This window comes from Mercenaria mercenaria, unplaced genomic scaffold (genome assembly GCF_021730395.1).
Source record: "Mercenaria mercenaria strain notata unplaced genomic scaffold, MADL_Memer_1 contig_1071, whole genome shotgun sequence".
Taxonomy (NCBI): domain Eukaryota; kingdom Metazoa; phylum Mollusca; class Bivalvia; order Venerida; family Veneridae; genus Mercenaria; species Mercenaria mercenaria.
This window is the reverse complement of record NW_026459042.1, coordinates 34,532-59,057: the sequence shown is the minus strand read 5'-3', so window position 1 is coordinate 59,057 and position 24,526 is coordinate 34,532. Positions and strand designations below refer to the sequence as shown.

The window sequence follows — 24,526 nt, the reverse complement described above, 5'->3', positions numbered from 1 at the left end:
AATCAGTCAAAACATTTTCTAACTCCCCACTAGTGCGATCAAATATATACCGACCTTTTATGTAAATGTCAAAGGAATAAGTGAGTGTAAACGTATATTAGGAACGCATTACGTCATATAGTGCCTAAAACAAAGATAAAAATCAAACAGGAAATGCCACGTTCCAAAAAGGTAGCCTCCCCAAAACGAATTCCACAGCACACAGACTTGCGCACTTACAACACACACATTCACATACAAAGCAAACACACACGAAATGGATCGAGCGCATTTAATAAACATCTAAATTTTAAAAGAAATCTTCGGTCAAACAGATAAAAAGATACTGGCATAACCTAGCGTCAGACATTAAGAGTTCCTTCGTGGTAGGTTTAATGTTGAGTTCTGCTCAACCCGGGGCTAGAGGGCGTGGACGGTAGCATGCATTTCCACTACCGTCCATGAACAGGCTCAATGAAACCGAGCCTGCAACCTTTTCGTTTTTGTCGTGTTGAGCGACCTGTGAAGTTTCCACTTTTCTCTATTTTATTAAGTTAATTGTGATGCGTGCATATGAATTTATTGCCAATAATGTCACCCTCAGGTTCAAGCTCTTGGAGAGGTTTTAATAAATTGTATTATCAAAGTGTGTTGATTTTTCATAAATGACTCCATCTGTATTAAATAGGCTGGAAAGAATTATGGTTTTATAGTTTTTCTGACTTACATAGGTTCATTTGTGATGTAGGAAATGTCGTTTTAAGTATTATGAAGAAATGGACAGATGACTGGTATTGAGAGTTCACAGAATAGTTCATTACGAGCACTGTGAGTCCATTATCCGGATAAATAAAAATGGATGCACTTTTAACTAAAATGCCATTTAATTATGTTAAACTAAATGCTAAATATCCACCTAAATGAAATAGAAGATCTAGCCATTATATTTATGACACCTCAAATAAATATAAATGATCAATAATAATCGCTGGAAATGCCAGGAGTTCAGAAAAACAAAACTGCTTTGACAAACACATGTTTACAGTTGAATTAAATAGATTAAATACACCTAATATGTTTTCACTCTACCAAACAATGAGCCTACTATAATAGAAATTGGCCAGAAATTGTGCGCAGTAGAAGTAGAGCCATAATTTCAACTTTAACTTTAAAGATGATACTCCACAAAATCCCTGTGTGGACATCTAGCGGAGGTGCAGGGTGACTGTGTAGTTTTGAAAACAGGGCATAGCTGCACGAAGGATCTTTTATAATGTGCAGAGAAGTGTCACATTTATAGGGGAAAGGGGCAACATTATGTAATAAAAATCAAGAGATTTACTTGTGAACATTGCATCGGGGTCCAAAATCTTCCATAAAACTTTTTTGTCTTTAGAGTTATCCCGCTATAAAGACAATGTCGCTAAAGAATATGCATTGCGCCACAGCACTAGACCATTTATTTTGTGAAGTGTAAAACAAAACCATTTCTGGTCAAACATTCCTTTGGAACATTTGCTTTCGGTTTTAAAGCACGGCCATTTTTGTTACAGCGAAACATTTCGCTCACTTTATCCTTACAGCATACCACCTCATGTCATCCCCTTGCGCCAGGTGAATGCTAGACTAGCCAAAAGACTGATAATAAAGAATTTGTGACAAATTTAAAGGAAAGTGTGATTTTTAAAAAAAAAAATTATGTTACAGTGACAAATGCCAGTCAGATTTGCTCAGAGAAGTGATTGTAATATTATCAGTCTATATCATCCGAAATGCTCTAGAAGAACTGACTGGCAACTATGGCTATTAAATTACCCCTAGATAATTTGGTACATCATGCCAGTAATCAAGAGATACATAGCTGACCATTGATATGTTTAGTTTATGGATTTTTAATGGTTATGACCTCTTTTCAAGAGTTCATGACAGGAGAGATACTTATTTTACATGAAATACTATTATACCTCGAGAAATTAACAAAACTGACTGAGCTTGTAACAGAATGCCATTTTCTTTTCAAGTTTGTAAATGGATAAATGGCGTTTTCTTTAAACAATGATAAGAGTTTAACCCTGTTTTTAGAATATAAAAGATTGATATTTCGATATTACTAAGAAAAAAGTAGTTGTCTAAGCATGTCTTCTAAATTTTGTGAATGAATCTGATTGTGATTAACGCTGCAAAGAATTTTGTTACTCATATATGGTGATTAAAAAAGATGATAGCAGTTTATCATAAAATACTTTATTTGGTAATAACAATTTCTTTTAAGAACATTGTTTTACAATTAAGGGCATTCATTTATGTCTTAAAAAAGATACTATAAATTATAAAGTGAATGTCGAACAATAAGGCACCATTTCAATAGAAGGGTGATTTGAGTTGCATTATGCACACAGTCTCATTACGGGAAAACACATTAGTAAAAATTCGATTAAAAATCCTTTAAAGGCTCATAACCCCATTGTTTAAACTGTTGCTGCCAGATTGTCCGTTATGAACATAAAATATATTAATTTCTTGTTAATTCATACTCCCCATAATTGTTTTCTAAACTACTTGCCAAAGTAGAAAGTTTTATTGAATTTATTGTTTTTATTACCTCCCTTTATGGATCTAACTGTAGAATTCATGTGCATTATTAAAAGTATCGCTTTTCTGCTCAAACACAAAAACTATCCAAACAGTTAAGACGCGTAATACAATTTACAACATCATGTACGAGGGCTGTTCAAAAATAGATCATCTTTTTCTTTATCTTCAAGTGGTGCGGATGATTCGCAAGTGGCCCAGAATTACTACAGAAGACAGCGATGGTCGTGGGAGAAAACAAAAAATCCGGGATTCGACGTTAACTTTAACTTACGTGGACGCACTGGACGAAAGGGCTGAGATGCTTTCCTAAGGAGGTGAAGGCCTCGGATTCAATTCCTGGCACTCCCCATTGCGATGTGTCCTTGGGCAAGGCACTTTATCACAATTACCTCAGTCGACCCTGCTGTGAATGGGTACCAGCAAATTGCTGGGGTTAATGTAGTATTTGTTTTAACAGTTCTTAAAATAGGGTCGCTCAAAAGCTCAACAGAGCTTATGTTCATTTTTTCACAAAGCATCGATAAATAAAGGTTACCTTTTAATGACACTTTTCATAAAAACCAACTACTCTGGGTGCGTACCCTGTCTTAGATGCTTGATATGCTGTTTTCAGTATTCTTACCAAGTGAATTATTATGACATAGATATTGTTAATGAAAATTAATAAAAGAAATTAACAAATATAAATTAATGCAAACTTTAATGAAAGCATTACGATGAAGTCACGACAGTACAATACAATACAAATTTTTTTTAATTCGGTGCATGTATAAACAGAAAACATTAGCTATGTATAGCTATTTACCGGCTTAGATAACAAAACAAGTAACATGCGAATCAACATAAAAGTTATTACACACATATTTTCACAAAATGGGCATGTGCACTGAATATAAATACATGTTAAATTCTGTGACAATTGCACTAATCTTAACCAAGGGCCTAAAACTTCTCTAAAAAGTAACAAAATAACACCCGCGAGAAAAAAAACAACATACAGACTGTAAAATATTTAAAAAAGATTATTACCTCAAATCAGATTTGAGGTAAACTGATTAGCACTACTCTAAGGGTGTGTGTGTGTGGGGAGGGGGGGTGGGGGGGGGGGGGGGGGAGGGTCAATAAGAGTTGTTCCATCAATTAAAAGCATCACAAAGACTTAAGATGATATTAATATAGATTACATACTAAAAGTAAATGCAACATGCATCATATTATAAATACATATTGTACACTTTTGACTCACATGCAGAACAATCAAGCACAGACTATACGCAGAATGAGTAAACAAAGCACATATACACATATATAGCAATCAAGCACGGTTAAGAAATACATAATTATTAAGCACCAGATTACAGTAAATATAAAGCAGTAACGCACAGTTGTTAATACTTTTAGATCACTAAAATGAAGCACATGTAAGCATTAAGCACAAATAAGTGGTGCACATAGAGTAGCGAGGTAACAAACAGGAATACTGTATATCAAAAATTGTCAATCAGAACAGGCAAATCATAAACTAATGAAAGCTTGCACAGTAACATCAAAATGAAAGCATGCAGTCTAACACTGGTCGGAACAAAAGGTACAAATTTGTTAATTTATTTTATTGATTCTCATTAACAGTCCACTAACCGATTTCTAGGGTACCGCTGAAGTTCCACCGTATGACGCATAAAGATGTGTAATAACACCTTTCCGTACTTTACAGGCACTTTCCGATTTTAAATATTTTCGTATGTCTCTTTTTGGTTAATATATTTCTTTGGGTAAGTTATCTGACCTTGACACGGACATGCGCACTGACAAATAACAAAATTTAAGCGCAAAATTCAATTTTTAAATAAAACTGGAATTCTTGATCATATTGTAACATGTTATCGACAATACAATAAATAGATATGTATATCAAGTCCATGGTAATCGACGGCTTTAAGTCGTACGCCCAGAGAACGGAAATTTATGGGTTTGATCAACTGTTCAATGCGATCACCGGCCTGAACGGTAGCGGAAAATCCAATATTTTAGACTCGATTTGCTTTCTCCTTGGAATCACAAATTTGTCTCATGTAAGAACATTAAGTACTTTATGTATGGAATTCTTTAATAAATTTGTGCAACCGTATATGGCTGTCACGACATACCACTCCACAGGTACCCTGCAGCAGCAGGACAAATGGCCGCTGTGTTAACTGCCCGCCGTGATTTGACCAATATTCATCTTGTTGAAATCATTTAAAAATGTCACCAAATAAAACAAAATTACGCCTTTTAAAAATATTCTTAAACTGATGATTATAAAAAAATGACAAAGTAGCTCTCACGCCATATTTTCAAGGAAGTGGCTATTCTTACAGTCCTGTAGGAACAGCGTTGCAGGCTATTCTTAGTGAAAAGTCCACAGGTGTCTATTCCTACGGCTCTCCGATACGATTACTGAAAAGCCCGAAGGTGGTTAATCCTACAGCAGTTTTGTGTTTTTCATATTAAAATATCTTTTTTTAAAATGAATAACCGTTTAAAATGATATAATTTTAATAGCGGCATAGTGATGTCCAAAACTTTTTTTTAGAAAAACTGTTAAGCGTTCATAATTAATCCATCTTATTTTGAAATAATAATAAAAAACAATAAATTGCTTGTTTTATAACCTTTCCATTGATAAAAAATATTGATATAATTTGTGTTTTAAGAATGTTAAGGACATTAGAAAAACATCACTCTTTACTGAAAACATGTATATTAAATGGCTTCTTCCCATTCAATCAGTGGACTTTTCACTATTCTTATGGGAGAGCTGTAAGAATAGCCTCCGAGGCAATTTCTACGGGACCGTAAAAATAGCCGCTTCCTATTTTCAACCAACGGAATACATGGGAAGTGGAGTACCCAGAATCCGTTTCGTCAAGGAGCCCAGCTGCTCATTGAAAATGTATGCACACGCCGGGAACCTTGCTGTTCAAATTAATCTTCTTTCTTAATTGTCAACAAAAATACCTTTTACTGGTATCTTTCACTGGAACTATGCACACAACGTTCAAATTTAACTTAATTGTCAATGTCATGCTGATTTCCCAAAAAAAATCCCAAGCTATCAGATTGCTGTCAAAAGACCGTTGAAATTGGCGCATCAATTGAACAGCGAGGTTCCCAGCCTGCGCGTATGTTCTTGAAGTGGGTAGCCGGGCTCCTTGACAAATCAGATTCTGGATATTCCACTTCAGTTGGTTGAAAAATATGGCACGAGAGCTACCTTATCAGTGAATTAAGAATGTTTTTAAAAAGCCTTTAAATTGAAAATTTTGGTTGGTTTGGTGACAACATGTGTAAACAATTTCAATAAGATGAATATCGGCCGAATCACAGCAGGCAGTCAACAGGGTGGCCATTCATCCTGCCGCAGGGTACCTGTGTACCAATCTGCAAGAACATGCAAATAATGCAGGGGTATAAACTTCCCTTGTCATAGGATGAGTGGACCTCGCAGTATACACAACTGACTTGGAGAGTGCTTTTTACATCATAACTTACCAAAATTCAACAAAAACATTTTGAATTCCTTTGTGAAATAAACAATCTGCATGAGTAGATGCTTTTGAATTCAATCCACAACAATAATGATTAAGTTCATTAACAGATGCACGCTAGACTGTTAGTTTCCCATACTTTGTCAAAGCATGGTTTCAACATCCAAACAAACCAACATCCAAAGTTTATTTGGAAAATGACTGGGTGTTGGAGATGACAGAAAATGGTAGGAAGAAAAAGAAAAACGTCTTGCTGAGAAAAGAAAATATGAGCAAAACGATTTTAATAACAACAAGGGAACATAGTGTACAAGAGAATATTATTTGTCTACTGTGTGTTATATTTGCAATTTGTTTGTTTTTCATAATACTTATTTCAATAAAGTAAAAGTGACACTATTAAAAAGTCATTAAAATAGGTGTACTTTTTTCAGTGCAAGTGACCATTCACTGAGCCCAGTTAGATTTTGCTGGCTACTAGTCCTGCAGGGAGAGTGGTGGGAAAAAATATTAATTTGGCTGCTGTTGAGAAGTAATCATAATTAGTGTGACATTTATCAGTCCATTATAACAGCTGCTCAAGTTGTAAATTTGAAGCAACATGGGGGAAATTGGTGTTGAAAAAACATAAACTCAAGACATTCGTAAAATTATTATACATATTGCAGAACATTTTCTTAAAATTCCAAGGGAGGAAATATTACCATCTTGAAGGGAAAATATAACAATTTTAGGGGAAAATACAGCTATTTTGGCTAAAATAGCCTGTCAGCTGTAATGAAATAGCAAATAAACTGCCTTGTGATGAAGCCGGTGATAAAATTTAGTTGTTAAGGAATATAAATTAACAGGGGCCCAGTAACCCATTGCCCCTAGATTTTGGGCTGGGCCCCTAAATTATTGGAGGAAATGCCCTTATACCTAATGTTAAACATTATTTTTGACAGTCAATGCCCCTAAATAAGAATAGCTAGTTTATATCCCTATTGTTCATATAAATACAATTTGTAAACATCTGGTGAATTAGACTAATATTTTGCGACTAGAAATATTTGTATCCAGACGATGCAATCATGCAAATGCAGATTTTTATGATGTGTTAAAATTGGCGTATTGATAGAACTGCCTAACATTTTATCGCCTATTTGCCCATAAAAATCTGAGGTATCTTATTCCATCTGCTTCGCGTCAGTCTCATGTTGGGATCTTACACACCAAATAATATGACGTTTCGGGACAGCATGATAGAGGGATGGCAGCTATAACATATCAGATCGTAAAATAAGCCGTCCCATTAAGCCAAATGAGTAAGGCTAACACTAAATATTTTCACAGTCTGCACCAGATCTACAAAATGTCTTCCCTGGCCTAAATAATTACATTATTACCAGTGATTTCCAGTCCATAATGATATTGTCCATAATGATATTAATGTTAAGTTCATATTTTTGTATGCACAATGCACTATTGATACTACCTAGAGTACCTGAATCTGTCAATATGTCTATAAAATGTTTATTCTAGGTCCGTGCAACAAATTTGCAAGAGCTTGTATACAAAAATGGACAAGCTGGAATCACAAAAGCTACAGTGAGCATTACGTTTGATAATCTGGACAAGAAACAGAGTCCACTTGGGTATGAGCAATATGATGAAATCACCATTACCAGACAGGTAATTTCCTATAATAGTATAAACATGAGGATTTTTTTTTTTTTTAAGTTTTAATAAGCAGAATTAAGTATTTTAATGAGAGCTATTCTACTCTGCTGGATTAATACCATGTATATAGATTTCCTGTCAAAAACAGTTAAACGAAATTGCAAGTTAAGTTGATACCGTGCTCTAATTGACTGCAAAGAAAAAGTTCTAATTGACTGCAAAGAAAAAGTTAAATTCTACCTCTGATCAGTGTCATAACATTGTAATAACTTTTTCTGAATAGTCAAGGATGCTGTAATACAGACAGCTCTTGTTTAATTTAATCCTGTGTGTACATGTATGTCTTAATTGTAGATTTTGAACCACCAGCAACTCCGTCGCAGATGTACATAATTTGTAACAGTTGAACTGTTTCTTTTTCGGCATGTCAGAGTCTCGGCCATACTCTTCTTAATTTATTTTTTTTTTAAAAACTGATGAAAATTCCTTTTAATAGGCAAAACAGATTGGAATGTTTGATGTCAAAATGTGAAAATTAGTGTATGGAAAATTTTTAAAGCTGTATCATTCTGTAGATGAGTGCAGTAATATATGACAGTCTATAGATGTAGGTCAGAATTAGAGATTGACTTACTGTTGGTTTAGAAATACTTGATAACAATTCTGTCTGTGTGTTAAGGTGGTTGTTGGAGGAAGAAACAAATATCTCATTAATGGAAGCAATGCAAACAACACAAGAGTACAGGATCTGTTCCGATCTGTTCAGCTTAATGTGAACAACCCTCACTTCCTGATCATGCAGGGCAGAATCACCAAAGTCCTCAACATGAAGCCACCTGAGGTAAGTGACAGGGTTTTGGATTTGTATCTGGATACAGTAATGTCCGACGTCCAGCAAGGAAAAAGTAAGAGTTATCTGACATAGTGTTGTAAAAAATGAATAACCCTTGCAGTGTTTACTTTGAATGTTTTAATCATGATAAAATGATCACTGAAAGTGCAGATGGTCTAACTTTGCACCAGGAAATAATAAAAAGATGCCAAGATTTCTATCATTGTGATACAGACTTTCAGAATATGAAATAAGGCAAATAAACCCAAATCATGTTTGAAATATGAGCTGTGCCATGAGAAAACCAACATAGTGGGTTTGCGACTAGCATGGATCCAGACCAGCCTGCGCATCCGCGCAGTCTGGTCAAGATCCATGCTGTTCGCTTTTAAAGCCTATTGGAATTGGAGAAACTGTTAGCGAACAGCATGGATCCTGACCAGACTGTGCGGATGCGCAGGCTGGTCTGGATCCATGCTGGTCGCAAACACACTATGTTGGTTTTCTCATGACGCAGCTCATTATGTTTTATTTTCTAGATTTTGTCAATGATAGAAGAGGCAGCAGGGACCAGGTTGTATGAAAGCAAAAAAGAGGCAGCTCAGAGAACTATTGAAAAGAAAGATGCAAAGCTGAAAGAAATCGACACAGTATGAGGATAACAGAATTGTTTTAAATCATTTGCTTTCATCTAGTTTATCTTTAAAGAACTTTTTAACAGATACAAATATATCTGCTTTGGGTTAATGCAGACTGTCAAACCTTATACAAGCTGTAAATTGTATTTTTAATGAAATGAGAAAAATGTGATTTTGCGACTTTCATAGAAAGTATTCTTGCTTTTTTTTTGCCATCTGTGATGCATTTTAGAAAAATAGAAGCTTTATCACCCAAAATAAAGAATAAAGATACTGCTTAGCATAGCTTTAATTCTGTATTAAAATATGTCTGCATTCAGTGGTGAGTATTTGAAATGAAATGTTCGAATTTGCACCATTTCATTGTTTGAATATATAAAGTTGATGTTCTATTTACAGCTTCATATGTTTGTATTCTGTTTGATACTAGGTCCTGAAAGAAGACATAACACCAACAATAACTAAACTGAAGGAAGAGCGCTCTTCGTACCTAGAATTCCAGAAAATCAACCGAGAATTGGAACATCTCAATAAACTGTATATTGCTTATCAGTTCCTCTGTGCAGAGGTAGGAACATTCAGTTTATACCAATTGATAACGACATTTCAGCTAAACTGCAAAGAAGGTTCATTTGAATATCTTTCAGGTCCACTTTCTATAAAAGCTAATACCGGTATAACATGGTGAGGAGGCATTTTTGGTAGAGCTTGAACCTGTAACCACTGTATGCCATAACTACCAATCTCATTGACCAGTCCATGCAGTATAATTAAACTGATTAACAATTACTGTTCATGGGGACTGATTTTCTAATTGAGTCAATCCACTAAATTTAATCCAAACATACAATGATTAAATTCCCGTGATTTTATCTTAAAAATCAAAGTTCACAAACTTATAACGCCATGAAAAAATCAGTTTGGCCAAAACCATAAAGTTTTCATGCCCACGAATTAAAATGAGTTTACAGTTTATATTGTTGCTGCTTCAGGTGAAAGTAAAAATAGATTGGTTGGCCTGGATAGAAGCAGTTAAATTTTTTAAATATCTTGTCTGGCATTGCAGTTTCAGCATTGGCACTCTTGTTATTGCATATTAGAATAGTAAAAGCCTTGTATTCTCTTTGTATAAAAATTGTGTTGCTTTATGCAAAATCATTGGAAAATTTCTGAATTATGACATTAAAGACCTTCTTTATTTACAGGAAAAGAAGAAGAGGTCAGCAGAGGAGCTGACACAGATGCAGGAGAACATGCAAAGACTTCAAGACAGAATGGTTGAGGTTTGTAACTTATTTAAACCTTCAAGACAGAATGTTTGAGGTTTGTAACTTATTTCAACCTAAAAAAGAGATAACTTGAAAACAGAATGAGGTTTGTGGTATTAATTCGAACATTCAAGACAGAATGGTTGAGATTTATAACTTAACCAGGGACTGGTCAGATAGACTAGTTTAACTAAGTTAGTGAAAGTATTAAAAGCAGAAGTAATGGGCCAATGATGCTGATGACAACTGACAATTAGGTAGTAAATATAGGTCATATGTGCATATTTCTTTCCATACTGGACAGTGAATATTAAAATTGCATACTGAGACTATAACAGAAATTGGGAATTGTCAGTTTAGGTAGTCTACCTTTAACATTATTTCCAAAGAATCAAAACAATTTTCTGTCCATCCATATCCATATAGAGTTAATTACATTAATGAAATGCAAGTCATCATTACTGGTTCAAGTTGCCATAAATAGTTTTAAATCTTTATTAAGTAAATTTGTTTTGATATGAGAATGAAATATTTATTTTGTATCATGTTAATAGAAAATGGTCTGTGCATAAATTAGTAATTTTAATACAGGAAATTGATTTATAGACATATTTAAACATGTAAACAATTTTAATTCAGATTGATGAAAAAGTCAAAGAGCTGGATGGTGTAATCGCTGAGTTAGAACGTAAGAGAGACGAGGAGTCTGGCAGCGTGATGAAGAAACTTGAGGCAACACTGAATGATAATAAGAAGCAGGAAGCCCTGGCACAGAGTGCAGTCGACGATAAGAAAGATGGTCTTAAAGCTGAGAATAAACGGAAGAAAGAATTGATGAAGAACTCAAATGATGTAAGAGTTTTTAGATTTATTTATGAATTACCATTCGGGGCTAACAAAAAACCTGGAAAATTGTATTGTCTAGTATGGAATACACAGGCCTTGACTCTAGGTTATATGTGAAATTTTGCATTTGAAAAATGAAGTGGAGATTTGTGAGTCTTTCTGTAGTTCTCAACAAGGCCTGTGATTTTTTTCTGGGCTGGATGCATGCATTGCATCAAATTATTGCCATCTTGCAGAAAATAGCCAGTTGAATTATTAGTTAATTTTTCAGGCTTGTTATTACAAGGTACAAGGTGAAATCTGTTGACTCTATAAATGATAATCCTTTTGGGGATACTAGATTCTTTAATTTCACAAGTCTAAAGTTAGGCTAGCAGTTGAACAGTGGAAAAGTTTTTTTTAGCTCACCTGTCACTTCAAGGTGAGCTGTTGTCTGTAGTGCGTAGTCCGTCGTCCGTCAACAATTTTTTAAAAAAATCTTCTTCTTGAAAACCACTGGGCAGAATTACACCAAACTTCACAGGAATGATCCTTGGGTGGCCCCCTTTCAAAGTTGTTCAAAGAATTGAATTCCATGCAGAACTCTGGTTGCCACGGCAATCGAAAGGAAAAACTTTAAAAATCTTCTTGTCCAAAACCACAAGGCCTAGGGATTTGATATCTGGTGTGTAGCATCATCTAGTGGTTCTCTACCAAAATTGTTCAAATTATCCCCCTAGGATCAAAGATGGCCCCACCCCGGGGGTCACATGGTTTATATAGACTTATATAGGGAAAACTTTGAAAATCTTCTTGTACAAAACCACATGGCCTAGGGCTTTGATATTTGGTTTGTAGCATCATCTAGTTGTCCTCTACCAAGATTGTTCAAATTATTCCCCTAGGGTTAAATATGGGTCCGCCCCGGGGGTCACATGGTTTATATAGACTTATAAAGGGAAAACTTTGAAAATCTTCTTGTACAAAACCACATGGCCTAGGGCTTTGATATTTGGTATGTAGCATCATCTAGTTGTCCTCTACCAAGATTGTTCAAATTATCCCCCCTAGGGTCAAATATGGCCCCGCCCAGGGGTTCCCAAGTTTTACATAGTTTTTATATAGGAAAAAGCTTTAAAAATCTTATTGTCTGAAACCATACGACCTAGGCTTTTGATATTTGGTATGATGCATTGTCTAGTAGTCCTCTACCAAAATTTTCAAATTATGCCCCTGGGGTGAAAAGAGGCCCGGCCCTGGGGTCACTTAGTTATTATGTGAGTTATATAGGAAAAATACTTAAAAAATCATCTGATCCTATTTCCAAGACTGTTTAATTATAATTACCTGATGACCCCAAGTGATATGATGTCACTTGACTGTGACCTTGACCTACTGACCTATTTTCTTGTTTTTTAAGATACAGCCTTGAAATTTTGATGACATACACAGTTTTGCACACAAATCGTAAAACTGAATTTCATTGACCATGAATGTGACCTGCTGACTTTATTAATTTTTTATCATCAGTTTGACATTTGAAACATGTAGCTCATATTACTCAGGTGAGCGATCCAGGGTCATGATGACCCTCTTGTTCATGAAAGCTGTTCTTAGCACTATGCTACTAGGCTTTATTTAATTCTATTGCATAGAATACCTCAGCTATCAAAGGTAGAGAAAAAGACCTTGAAAAACTTGCAAAGGAATTAGAAGCTCTGCAGAAACAGAGTGAGGCAGACCAGGATGCTCATGTTGCAGCCCAAAAACACTACCAGGCTGTCAGTGCTGGCTTGTCGAGTAACGACGATGGACAGGCTGCTACACTCAATGAGCAACTGATTAGTGAGTTATTCATTACAAATAAATATTTTTTATCAAGAATATCAATTGTTTTGGTGTTTTCATTCTTGGTCAAAACTTCAATTACATCACAGCAATGAACATGCTTGCCTCACGTGTATGAATTTCTCAGGTACCAACAAGCAAGATGTCTTTGGTTTACTTCCCTTGCATTGTCACAGTTTAGTGGAATTTGAAAATTGGTTTGAACACAATATAATTATTTTCTTCACAACAACGACAAGTATTTGTCTATGTATGATTTACCATTGCATCACTGCTTCTGATTTTATTATCAACTAATGTAACCTGTTGAAAACATTTGACAATTTGATGATTTGTAGGGTTTCATTTAGGGCTAGGGGATGAGATTTCTCACTTTAAAATAGTAAATAAAGTTGTAAATGGGAAGACCCTCAGACCATTCTCTACAACTTCCTCCTCCTACTTCAATAATGAAACCCCTTGAAAACAACAGGTACCTTTGTTCATGGTGCAAATCCATAAGCTGAGCAAGTAGAGCAAAATGCACAAGTTAACTGCTAATTCATATGAGGAAGTTTTCAGTTGCCTGTGGAGAACTAGTAATTGTTGGCCTCAGAATCCAGGAATATAAAGAGAAGTTATCTGACTCCTGTTACAAAACCTAAATTGTGTTGAAAAAAAATGTCTGTCATATATCATCAAGTTAATTTTAATATTTGGGTTTCAGGATGGGCAAACTCTAATGAACTTTGAAATAAGAGGGATATATAATAGATGATTTCTTGGCTGTTCCCTAAAATTTACAAATGCTCTTTTTTGCTGAAGTTCTGCACTTGTATTTAGTTAGAGTTTTATGTTAAAATGTATTTAGAGTCTATGTTTTACTCTATTAAACACTCAAGAACTGCTGGAGATAATGTACATTATTTTGTTCATTTAGATATTTAGGTTGCTAATTTAGTGTTTCCTTTTACAGCTGCAAAAAGTGAAATCAGCAACGCAGAGACTGAGGCAAAACAAGCTTCAATGAAGTGAGTTATAATCATATATTCTACACTATACTAATATACACTTTTGTATCTCTCTGAATGTCTTGGTGCATGCATATTTTAAAGTAATGTTATCGATCACCGAGTAAATACTAAAGATTTGCCCTTTTAGAACGGCAACAATCATTCATGCGAAATTCTTATTGCTTAATAGTAGTGTGCACACAATTTATACATATTAAAACAGGGGTTTTATTAAGAGCTGGAGGGGATGGAGATTTCCCCATGTTTTTGTGGTTGTTCTGACTGAGCTCCTAGCAAAGCCAGTTGGTCTGCCTCTTCATTGCCTGCAAGTGCACAATGGGAATCCACTGGAGTGCTACTTTGCAGGTGATACTCAGGCTCTGCATTCTCCTGGCCAGTGGTCTGAAACCCTTCCTATAGAAAGTAAGTTCTAAATCATTAATGGATGGGCCCCCAGACCCCTCTCTATTTTGCAACTAACCACCCTCCACTTCAGTAACTAATGAATCCCCTGTTAATATGCTTACACACTTATAAGTAATAAACCTGTGTGTATCATCCCAGGTTAAAACATGCCCAGCAAGAGTTGAAGAAGAAAGAATCAGATTTGAAGAAGACAGAACAAGGTTACAGAAAGGACAAACAAGCATATGATAATGTTGTCCAAAACTTGAAGAAACTAGAGGTAACAATAAATATTAGATTAAATGGTCTGATCTCTGATAGTGAAATAAATTTTCGATCTAAATAAGAATTAGATGATTTCCATTAGCATGATCCTGTCTTGTTTGCCAATATTTGGCATAAATGGTTCTCACTTTTCACTGAATGTTTTTCACTGATTACACTTTATACATGTATATATGCAAAGAAAAATACACAAAAATGGTATATCATAAAATAAGTTCTTCATTTTTAGCTCACCTGTCACATAGTGACAAGGTGAGCTTTTGTGATCACGCAGCGTCCGTCGTCCGTCCGTCCGTAAACTTTTGCTTGTGACCACTCTAGAGATCACATTTTTTGTGGGATCTTTATGAAAATTGGTCAGAATGTTCACCTTGATGATATCTAGGTCAAGTTCGAAACTGGGTCACGTGCCTTCAAAAACTAGGTCAGTAGATCTAAAAATAGAAAAACCTTGTGACCTCTCTAGAGGCCATATATTTCACAAGATCTTCATGAAAATTGGTCAGAATGTTCAACTTGATGATATCTAGGTCAAGTTCGAAACTGGGTCACGTGCGGTCAAAAACTAGGTCAGTAGGTCTAAAAATAGAAAAACCTTGTGACCTCTCTAGAGGCCATATATTTCAAAATTTCTTCATGAAAATTGGTCAGAACGTTCACATTGATGATATCTAGGTCAAGTTCGAAACTGGGTCACGTGCCATCAAAAACTAGGTCAGTAGGTCAAATAATAGAAAAACCTTGTGACTCTCTAAAGGCCATATTTTTCATGGGATCTGTATGAAAGTTGGTCTGAATGTTCATCTTGATGATATCTAGGTCAAGTTCGAAACTGGGTCACGTGCGGTCAAAAACTAGGTCAGTAGGTCTAAAAATAGAAAAACCTTGTGACCTCTCTAGAGGCCATATATTTCATGAGATCTTCATGAAAGTTAGTCAGAATGTTCACCTTGATGATATCTAGGTCAGGTTCGAAAGTGGGTCACGTGCCTTCAAAAACTAGGTCAGTAGGTCAAATAATAGAAAAACCTTGTGACCTCTCTAGAGGCCATATTTTTCATGGGATCTGTATGAAAGTTGGTCTGAATGTTCATCTTGATGATGTCTAGGTCAAGTTCGAAAGTGGGTCACGTGCCATCAAAAACTAGGTCAGTAGGTCAAATAATAGAAAAACCTTGTGACCTCTCTAAAGGTCATATTTTTCATGGGATCTGTATGAAAGTTGGTCTGAATGTTCATCTTGATGATATCTAGGTCAAGTTGGAAACAGGGTCATGTGCAGTCAAAAACTAGGTCAGTAGGTCTAAAAATAGAAAAACCTTGTGACCTCTCTAGAGGCCATACTTGTGAATGGATCTCCATAAAAATTGGTCAGAATGTTCATCTTGATGATATCTAGGTCAAGTTCGAAACTGGGTCACGTGCCGTCAAAAAGTAGGTCAGTAGGTCAAATAATGAAAAAACGTTGTGACCTCTCTAGAGGCCATATTTTTCAATGGATCTTCATGAAAATTGGTCAGAATGTTCACCTTGATGATATCTAGGTCAAGTTTGAAACTGGGTCTCGTGCCTTAAAAAACTAGGTCAGTAGGTCAAATAATAAAAAAACCTTGCGACCTCCCTAGAGGCCATATTTTTCATGGGATCTGTATGAAAGTTGGTCTGAATGTTCATCTTGATAATATCTAGGTCAAGTTTGAAACTGGGTCAGCTGCGGTCAAAAACTAGGTCAGTAGGTCTAAAATTATTAAAATATTTTGACCTCTCTAGAGGCCATATTTTTCAATGGATCTTCATGAAAATTGATCTGAATGTTCACCTTGATGATATCTAGGTCAGTTTCGAAACTGGGTCACATGCGTTCAAAAACTAGGCCAGTAGGTATAAAAATAGAAAAACCTTGTGACCTCTCTAGAGGCCATATTTTTCATGAGATCTTCATGAAAATTAGTGAGACTGTTTACCTTGATAATATCTAGGTAAAGTTCAAAACAGGGTCACGTACCTTCGAAAACTAGGTCAATAGGTCAAATAATAGAAAAACCTTGTGACCTCTCTAGAGGCCATATTTTTCAATGGATCTTCATGAAAATTGGTCAGAATTTTTATCTTGATAATATCTAGGTCAAGTTCAAAACTGGATCACATGAGCTCAAAAACTAGGTCACTATGTCAAATAATAGAAAAAACAACATCATACTCAAAACTGGGTCATGTGGGAAAAGGTGAGCGATTCAGGACCATCATGGTCCTCTTGTTTACTGATGTACATTGAGAAAATATTTTTAGCCTGTCACAATATGCTGTACTTGATGAGCGCATTCTCTTTTCATTTTGTCAAACTTGCTGTCTTTAACAAAGATTTAATGATGATTAAAAATGGTATTTTTCAGGATGAACTGAAGAAGTTGAACTATGAAGAAGGTAAAGATGAAATGTTAGAAACTCAGAGACGAACATTATCTCAGGAAGTGAACCACTTACAGGATAAAATGGAAACTCTTGAAGCTAGGTGAGCCTTCATTCAGCTTATGATTCAGTTTAATAATATATAACATGTAGGTCAGAAATACAGATGTATCTTAAGTTTTTTTTTACAAAGAGCCATTTATTTTTGTATTTCCCTGATAATGGAATGGTAGGTAGAGATTTGTATTTTTGTCCATCCGTATATCCAAAAAGTCTATTGAACTCCTAAATCATCATAGTTTATTTTTGAAGTTATGCCATTTTGTTTACAAAAACATAGAATCCACCTCGTTTTGGTCTGACTGCAAGTTTTAGTTGGAATGTAGGTCAGAATTACATGACATATTGCAAATGCTCAAAAGTTTCTAGATTCTTTTTCCTGCATGATTTTACAAGGTTTTCATGATTGTATAAAGTGTGTTTGATTTGTCCTCTTGTATATAGTGTATTACTTAGATAATTCATTTGCTATACTCTATTCTGTTGCATATACATTGTACTAAGATTGACCAAATATTCAAACTTGGGTACTGTAACACAGACTTGACAAGGACAAAGTTGTTGATGTTAAAATCTTGGTCATTTTGTTCTAAACAGTTTTGTTGATCATAGCTTTTCATGAACTTTTCTACTGTAACAGATTTCCACACCTTCATTTTGACTACCGAAACCCGGAGAAGAATTTTGACCGTAGTAAAGTGTCTGGTTTAGTGTGTAAACTGATCAAAGTAAAAGATGTGAAGACGGCCACTGCTCTTGAAGTCGCTGCAGGAGGGAAGGTAAGATTATTGTTAGGTTATAACCAAACACATAGGATTTCATTTTAACAAACATGGTAATTAAGTTAAATAAAAACCAAAAAGAAACAAGTATGATTCATTAATGTTCTTCAGAAAGTTTGTCTTTGTATATTAAAGACAATACAACAGATTTATGGAGTAAAATGGGGTGGCTTGACCATTGAAGCTTTTTCTTTTGAGTAAGAAGTTTTAAAGGAATTGCTGTAAACCGCATGCTAACCCTGAAATTACAATATATATTTTTTCTTTGAATGAAAACAAACTTGATATTGAACAAATTTTAGGTAAATTTTATCATATTTATTTGACTGCATTTGATAGATAAGCATTAAGTGTGAAGGGGTCTATGGTCATTGACTTGTAATCATTGGAATGAAGCCATTGAGTCTTGCTCAGGTTGCCCGGTGACAAAGCCATCAAACTGGTTTGTAGAAGATTGTTTTGTCTGTGTCTAAGATAATGCCTTGAGTAGCACCTATAGTCCTCTACCACTTTAAAAAGCTAGAAATTCACCATATGACCGGAACTATATTAGTGTAAGTAACTGTATTAGTGACTTGAAACCAAAAAAAACAGAAACAAACAATGTAATGCAATATTTAACATGAAGAAATGTCAAACTGTTATGTTTCAGTTGTATAATGTAGTAGTGGATACAGAGCAGACAGGCAAACAGCTGTTACAGAAAGGAGAACTTCGTAGAAGATACACCATTATACCTCTCAACAAAATTTCTGCCAGATCTATACCTAATGATGTTGTGAAGAGAGCTGAAGGGCTGGTATGTCTTAATCGTTCGATTTTGGTGACACTAGAAAATGTTTGGTTTGCTGAGGTATAGATTAGTTTTAAATATAGCAAGGAAATGGAACATTTATGGTGATGAAAAGAAAGGAATTTTTAAAATGACCAAAAGTCATAGTTATATAGAAGTTTGTAATGAAAGAAGACCAAATAGATTTACTCCTAGTTATAACCAGATAACTAAAGTATTTCGTTTTTAGCTTGGAAAGGTAAATTTACCAACAGTCTTGGCTTAAATATGAATTACACTAAAATATTAAATGAAATATGCTTTTTTATCTGTAAAATCTGCAGGTTTATTCTGTCTCAGAAAAGTAAGTACCATTGATAGTCACCATTTATTTCTTACCAGAAAGAGATTCTAAAATTTTATCTTCCACAATAGGTTGGAAAAGATAATGTACATACAGCACTTTCCCTGATTGGCTTTGACCGTAACCTCCAGGCCGCTATGGAGTTTGTGTTTGGTTCCACATTTGTATGTACAGACATGAACAATGCCAAGAAAGTGACATTTGATGATCGTGTACAAAAGAGGTCAGTGACACTGGGTGGTGACTCGTTTGATCCTGCTGGGACATTGACTGGAGGTGAGTAAATATCATCTAGAATTAGCTATTTTAAAAGTCAGATATATACAGTTGAAACTCAATATTTCCAATTCCAAAGTTCTAACGTTTTACAAGGATTCGAGCGTTTTACTTCAAGAAGAAGAAAAAATTGACATAAAGTTATATTTTATGCACATGCTTTTGGGACGGGACTTGAAAATTTCTTCGTGATAGCTTCAATATTGAGATAAGCAAGTTTGAGATACCGGGTTTCAACTGAAGTTATTTATTTTGTTTAAAAAAAAGGTATCACAGGCATTTACTGTTCTAATGTGCTCACTAATGATTTTATACAGGTGCTAGAGCACAGACAAGCTCAATTTTGGAGAAACTTCAAGAGTTCACTGAAGTTGAAAAGCAGCTGAGAGACAAACAAGACAAGCTGGCTAGAGTTGAGCAAGAACTTCATGGCATTAGAGGTGTTGCACAAAGGTAGCTTTCACATTAGAAATTGATAGTGATAGTAAATACATGCAAGCTACTAAATAATCCTAGATAATCTGCTGGTGTTGATGTAATGGAAATGCTTACAAATGATAACTGTACTATAGGATATTTGAGACACATGGTAAATATTTGGCATCCTTTGCCACCCCTACTAAAACTACAGAATTGAATATATTCAAAGTAGATAATATTGGTACACAAGCAAACTGACTCCAAGGTTTAAAGAAACATTTCTAACAGCATGGTGAGGACATGTGAAGGGTATACATAGCTATTTTACCCTGGAATCCACTAGAAACTCATCGGAGATGGAATGCAAATTTTCAGAATCCTCATATTGCAGTGCTTAAATTACATACATCTTATTGCCTTTGCCATGATTTACAAGGGAATATGGTGTTACATATGTCTGTGTCCATGTGTGTCTCTCTTTGGAAAAATTGCGCCTAGCTGAAAACTTTGCTGACCATGTTGGGATTTCAAAATAAATGCACAAATGATCACCATTACATAACAATGTATTACATGCAAGAAGTGTTGAACTTTTCCATTTTATTAAAGTGCAGTTATTCACAGGACACCCACTCCTGTGTCGAAACATCACAAACCCAGGGCCCTCTGATGTGGGTTCGAGCCTTGCTCCGAGTGTAGAATTCTTCATGTGAGGAAGCCATCCAGCTGGCATGCGGAAGGTCCGTGGTCCTACCCAGGTGCCTGCCCATGATGGAATAATACCAGGAGGGGCACCTGAGGTCTTCTTCCACCATCAAAAAGCTGGAAAGTCGCCATATGACCTGTGATTGTGTCAGTGTGACGCTAGACCAAACAAAAACAAAACAAAAACAAACGCAGGGCATTTGTGACCTTAAAGTACATTCTATATTTAGGTACACTAAGTTGAAGCAGGAGTATGATCTGAAACAACAGGAAGTGGAGCACCTGAAGGAGAAACTAGAGCAGGGGTCACATCATCAACAACTTGAGGAAATCAACACTCTCAAGGAAAATATTGGTAAGTTGTCGCAAACCTGAACTTGATTCAACACCTGGCTAACAGACATAAAGAAAATATTGGTAGTCTCATTAAAAGCATGTTTTGTTTGTTTTAACATGATTTTGGCAATCTCACCAAAACTACAGTATTTATTATGTCTCCTCATAGGGTGGCAGGGCTTATGGAGTAGATGACCCCTATTGTTTTTGGGGTCACTCCATCAAAGGTCAAGGTCACAGGGGCCTGAATATGGAAAACCATTTCCGATCAATAACTTGAGAACCACTTGACCCAGAATGTTGAAACTTCATAGGATGATTGGTCATGCAGAGTAGATGACCCCTATTGATTTTAGGGTCACTCTGTTAAAGGTCAAGGTCACAGGGGCCTGAACATGGAAAACCATTTCCAATCAGTAACTTGAGAACCGTTTGACGTAGAACCTTCAAACTTCATAGGGTGGCAGGGCTTATGGAGTAGACAACCCCTATTGTTTTTGGGGTCACTCCATCAAAGGTTAAGGTCACGGGCCAGAACATGGAAAACCATTTCCGATCAATAACTTGAGAACCACTTGACCCAGAATGTTGAAACTTCATAGGATGATTGGACATGCAGAGTAGATGACACCTATTGATTTTGGGGTCACTCTATTAAAGGTCAAGGTCACAGGGGCCTGAACATGGAAAACCATTTCCGGTCAGTAACTTGAGAACCACTTGACCCAGAATGTTGCAACTTCATAGGATTATTGGACATGCAGATTAGATGACCCCTATTGATTTTGACCTCACTATTAAAGGTCAAGGTCGCAGTGGACAGAACATGGAAATCCATTTCCGGTCATTAACTTGAGAACCATTTGACCTAGAACCTTCAAACTTTATAGGGTGATAGGACTTAAAGTGTAGATGACCCTTATCGTTTTTGGGGTCACTTGAGCTAAGGTCAAGGTCACAGGGGCCTGAACATGGAAAGCTGTTTCTAATTCATAACTTGACAACCACTAGGCCCAGAATGTTGAAACTTAGTGGGATGATTGGACATGCCAAGTAGATGATCCCTATTGCAGCCAACCATCAGTGTCTCTTTGACTTTCGCTCCTGTCCCCTATTGACTTCTTGCCTATACGACTATGCATTGGGGGAGACATGTGCTTTTCTGCAAAAGCGTCTTCTAGTTATTTTATTGTTTATTTTCTCAACTTGAGAACATTTCTCCATGATTTGCATGTGTTCTTTTCTTAGGAGAAGGTGAAAAATGACTATAATTTATTGCCTGCTGCGACTGTAACTAGTGTTATGAAAATTAGGTACTTTCTGGTTCGCTTAAGTCTGGAAAGAAATTTCTTCAGAAGTTACGGGGTGGGGTGTCTTCATATATTATTAGTTACACTGCTTGTTGGTGACAAGATACGGGATATACGGTCGAGGAAGTCCATATCAGGCGGGAGTGAAACTCAAGCCTGATATGGATTTTCGAGACAGCGTATATCCCATATGCTGTCAGCAATAAGCTGTGTATTTTATCTTGCCACTACCCTTTACTTCAGTATTTTCTAAATTTGGACATTACTAATAAACAAAATCCTTATATTGGCGACTTCTCTATACATCAATATTTGTTGAATAAATCTTAGACAACCAAATGGAAAGTGATCATAAAATGATACAGGCTAAATATTATCAAACTGATGGGTAATGGTATAGTCAACACATTTTGTATTTTAACAAAGCTACTTACACATTGCAGACTGGAATCTTGCAATCATAATATGTGTTATGACACTGTGTTTTGTTTATAGATGATTAACACCAGCCATAAAATGCACAATGAACTGTATTTTGACTGAATCACAAAACACAAAAGCTCATTTATACAGGTTATGAACTGGTTTTATTCATTAACACAAAAAATCTTTATGTTCCATCCTTCTGAAAATCATCAGATTTCACGATGTCAGAAATGTCTTGAAACTTCGGCTTTCATCCTATTTCCTGTTAAATCCTTTATCTTGCACGTAGCTTTAATGATCCTACAACAAACTGCTGAGTAACTAATATGTTAATTCCTTTGCTTTACGATGAGTTAACTTAAAACATCAGTTCAACATAACCATTGCCATGTCTCCAATACAGAGTTATTGTTCTATTTCCGCGTCTTACGGTTTCATGAACCTAAACTAAGAGAATAAAAACGGCAAGAAAACACTAAATTTACTGTCGGAAATGATATCTACAGCTGGAGCTAAATCACAGCTGGAGCTAATACTCTTGATTTGTGATTTGATTTGATTATGCCACCGATGCGGCAGCCATTTTGTTTTAATCAAAATTCATGTCGGGAAAATTACTAGCAGGATATGGAATATATCCTGTCTGTACATGACGTTTATTGACAAATAGAAATGCAGTAAACTTGTAGAAGGCAAGATAAATTACCTACATGTATATCAGGTTTGAATTGTGACCTAATATTGGCATTAATTTAACCAAGTTACACATTTCTATCTGATGATACTTTTTACAGTTGAGTATGAAGAAACGGCAAAAAGGACGGAAGAAATTAAGAAGAAAAACTCAACTAAAGTGAAAGATCTTGAGAACAAGATAAAGAATGCCAAACAGTTACGAGAGAAAGAACTGAAAGATGCTGAACAAGCGGTCACAAAAGCAAAGAAAAAGACGGAGGAGTCTAGCAAAATAATGAAACAAAAATCACAGGTATACTTCAAACAAGGGTCTCAGTGGCCAAGTGGTTAATGTCAGACTTTGAATCACTTGCCCCTCACCGAGCCTCACTCGGGGCATTGATATTCTTCATGTGAGGAAGCCATCCAGCTGGCTTACGGAAGGTCAGTGGCTCTACCCAAGTGCCTGACCGTGATGAAATAATGCACGGAGGGGCGACTGAGGTCTTCCCCCACTATCAAAGCTAGAAAGTTGCCATTTGACCTATAATTGTGTCGGTGTGACATTAAACCCAACAAACAAACAAAATACTTAAAACAAAAATTTCTTTGCTTGTGTTATTCTATATATAATTTCACTGCCACATTTCCTTTATTTATAAAAAAAGCATCATCTTTAATTCTTATCAGTTGAGAGAAGAACAATAAGTTAACATAGTTAATTGTATATTTTTCATATTTATAATGTTTACTGGTTAAAATTTAAGTTGATATTGTTTAATTCTTGCTGGATGCAGTAATTTATTGTTGGAATACTTACAACAGGAGTTTATTTTAGTTTTATTCATAGCTCGGAGAATATTATTAACCAGGTTTCCAAATGTAGATGGTAAAAATTTCACATTCTTTACATGAAAGTTTACAACTGTCCCATTAAAAAATACATTATTTGATAGGATAATCATTTAGATTCCATTTATCCTGTAGGAGGTAGACAGCATAAAGCTTGAGGTTGAGGAATTGAAGAAGGAAATCACCTCATATGATGAACAGCTGAAGACAGTTGAGGAAACTATCAAACAGTACCAGGCGCAGCTTGAGGAACTAGATGAAAAAGCTGCTGAGGCCAAGG

At 35.6% G+C, this 24,526-nt stretch overlaps 1 protein-coding gene across 1 annotated transcript in view; it reads left to right on the top strand.

Moving 5' to 3' along the window:
- Positions 1-4,373: 4,373 nt before the first annotated feature.
- The window catches only part of LOC128551415 (structural maintenance of chromosomes protein 2-like), a 36,563-nt gene continuing 16,410 nt past the window's right edge, over positions 4,374-24,526 (top strand). Inside the window, exons 1-18 of the mRNA XM_053532266.1 lie at positions 4,374-4,646; positions 7,629-7,778; positions 8,446-8,607; positions 9,138-9,248; positions 9,667-9,804; positions 10,442-10,519; positions 11,144-11,356; positions 12,985-13,174; positions 14,133-14,187; positions 14,734-14,854; positions 17,253-17,371; positions 17,969-18,107; positions 18,763-18,909; positions 19,318-19,522; positions 19,840-19,975; positions 20,878-21,002; positions 23,514-23,707; positions 24,382-24,525. Of these exons, the coding sequence (XP_053388241.1) occupies positions 4,479-4,646; positions 7,629-7,778; positions 8,446-8,607; positions 9,138-9,248; positions 9,667-9,804; positions 10,442-10,519; positions 11,144-11,356; positions 12,985-13,174; positions 14,133-14,187; positions 14,734-14,854; positions 17,253-17,371; positions 17,969-18,107; positions 18,763-18,909; positions 19,318-19,522; positions 19,840-19,975; positions 20,878-21,002; positions 23,514-23,707; positions 24,382-24,525 (2,595 nt within the window). The 5' untranslated portion in view covers positions 4,374-4,478. The remainder of the gene's footprint in view (positions 4,647-7,628; positions 7,779-8,445; positions 8,608-9,137; positions 9,249-9,666; positions 9,805-10,441; positions 10,520-11,143; positions 11,357-12,984; positions 13,175-14,132; positions 14,188-14,733; positions 14,855-17,252; positions 17,372-17,968; positions 18,108-18,762; positions 18,910-19,317; positions 19,523-19,839; positions 19,976-20,877; positions 21,003-23,513; positions 23,708-24,381; position 24,526) is intronic.